Source organism: Mixophyes fleayi, chromosome 6, assembly GCF_038048845.1.
Source record: "Mixophyes fleayi isolate aMixFle1 chromosome 6, aMixFle1.hap1, whole genome shotgun sequence".
Classification (NCBI taxonomy): domain Eukaryota; kingdom Metazoa; phylum Chordata; class Amphibia; order Anura; family Limnodynastidae; genus Mixophyes; species Mixophyes fleayi.
The window spans coordinates 159,763,158-159,765,697 of NC_134407.1; the positions used below are offsets into that span (position 1 = coordinate 159,763,158).

General features: G+C 37.0%; 1 protein-coding gene across 1 annotated transcript; it reads right to left on the reverse strand.

The window, feature by feature from the left end:
• Positions 1 to 1,090: 1,090 nt before the first annotated feature.
• HSPB9 (heat shock protein family B (small) member 9) lies at positions 1,091 to 2,018 on the reverse strand. Its single transcript, XM_075215324.1, has one exon. It carries the CDS (start codon positions 1,845 to 1,847, stop codon positions 1,257 to 1,259), a length of 591 nt encoding a protein of 196 aa, XP_075071425.1. The 5' UTR covers positions 1,848 to 2,018; the 3' UTR covers positions 1,091 to 1,256.
• Positions 2,019 to 2,540: the final 522 nt, after the last annotated feature.

Sequence of the window (2,540 nt, forward strand, 5' to 3'; positions counted from 1 at the left end):
TGACGTGATCCCCTGCATTCAAAACTGACACCGTCCTCCCGTAGCACATGGCTTTACCAAAGTGCAAGACTGTAGCTGGATTTACTCCTAATTGTAAATTAGCTCCTAGGTCGGAATGTAAAATAGCTTTGCAAAAAATAAGGTATATGTGAGTAAGCAGATCACGTAGTATCACCTGAGCTGCAAAAGTTTTAGTTGGGGCTTATTCAAGTTAACATGTTTGCCTATGCTCTGAAATATGGCTCATGTGACAAAAAACTCAGAATGTACATATTGAAGCAAACAAAGATATTTTTAACATGCAGGGCATTTTTGTACTAGAAAATGTTGTCCTGCACATATAACAACATATTTGATGCCGTAGTATATTAAAATTGTAATGGTTTTTTTAACACTATAAATGAGAGAAGGGATAGAATGCTGGCTGGTGTCCACAGCTGGTGCAGGAATCCAATTCAAGGGCTTCATTAATCATTTATATAGTTTCAAGCTCATGCATTTTAGAGCAGAGAAATCCTTTCAGTGTGATGACCACTGAGGCATTTTGTGCTATAAAACCACAATATTCGGCTTGCTAGGGAAAGTCTAATCTGTGTAACGAGAGAGGGGCAGCTGGTGTTATAAATAGAGCGGATTCAGGAGTTCCTAGCTTATATAGCTTCTGGCCATGAACATCATTCCCACTTTGGGTCTTAATATGGACACCAGAGGGCACAGTGATATTGGAGTCTACTGAGATTTGCAGATCATGTCAATATACGTGACCAAATGTAAATACATTTATGCAGAAAAATTTGATTGTTTCTACAGAGTAAGGTTTAACAATAAAGTAGAAATAAACTTTTTTATAGGGTATGTTTTCCAGTTTAACCCACACTTTCTGAAGCCTTTGTATTCATAATTGGCTACAACAACATTTTTGCATACACTGCTATCACCTTTTGTACATTATGAATAAATTATATATTTTCCACAAAACTTTTCACCCCCACAAAATAATGTGATTACCCCAACAAAAGAACCAATACCGCAGGTTGGCATCAACAATATATTCATATTTTGTTTAATAAATATTTAGATGTATCAAATTGTGTGGTACACATCAGTGTGTGTATTGTCTTTTATTCTTCGACAATGCAATAGACTGTATTAAAATGTCCTTAAAAGCACTTACTTAAAATACATATTTGAAAATACATTAATGGCTAACATTGGCTGCTTGCTTTAGGTAAAAACAATAGTTAGGACTTTTTATTTTAGTTGCTCTTTGCGTCTTTGTTATCCTCTGTCTTTTGGTCTGTTGCTTGTAGAGTTGCTGTGAGCTGAATGGGCACAGTCCTCTCCTCCACTGCTGGGATGGTCTGCCAGGGGCCCTCTATTCGCAGCTGACCATCGGTGGTTATAGTGCAGCTCATGTCTTCTGCTCGCACATCCTGGGGAAGATCTGTCCCCTTTCTAAAGATCTGACACTTGTAGGAGAAGGATCCTTTTCCATCATCATTCTTTGATTCCTTGACCCCTGTCACCAGCAGTTTCCTTCCAAGCAGTTTGACTGTCAACTCTTGGGGAAATAAGTCTTGAACTCCTAGAGAAAGCACAAAACCATCTTTGGTAGACGTTATGTCACTGGTGGCCATCCGTGGCATAATCGTGTTCTCTTGAAGGGTCATTTCATTCATCAACTGCTGGTGGAACTGGTCTATGCTTTTCATATTGGCTTTTATCTCCTCAAGTGTATTGAGCATGTCCTGCTCCATCCTAGAAAAGATATCTTCTGATGCTGGCCATAGAGGCAACAGGAAAGGCTGCCAGGGATTGTTTTTTCTCTGAAAATGAAGGCACAGCATTGTCTGCTCAGATAGATCTGCTTTCTGGAAATAGTGTTAATACAGCTTCCAATCTACTCTGAGGGTTTATATACAAGTCCACTCAAACTTCCAAGCATGTCTAACATTCCTAGCCCCTGGGTCACATGTCACATTATTGGTAAATATTACTCCATGACACAGACTTCATTCATGTCTCACACTCTAAAATAACACGTCTGACGTAACACTGACAGGTTTAAGTTTCAAGTCTCTACTGATCAACAATGTAGACAGATGCTTTTAGTATTGACTCATCTGTTCTTTTATAAGTGACACAAGTCCTGAATTTGTTGAAAATACTGTATAGACCAGTGGTCGATGTTGAGATTTAGATGTGGTGGTATGGAAAATTCAAGTGAAAATCTGGGTAGCCGCCTAGGCCCTGAGAAGCTTTAGGGACTTTGATTGTTTAAAATTATTTTATTTTGTTTAACACTTTAGTAAAATACAGACTTATTAAATGATAATAAATAATTGTTTTATAAAATTATTTAAAATAATATACTGTAGAACTATTAATATAAGAAGTTCATTTAAGACCTCATGTTAGAAAAAAATACACAATTCAATTTTTTCTTATGGTGGTGTAACAGTAACAGTACCAGTTTTGTAAATATTATTGCCTTTTTAAGTGCTGATTCAATCAGTGGAACAATGAGTAAATTGTATCTA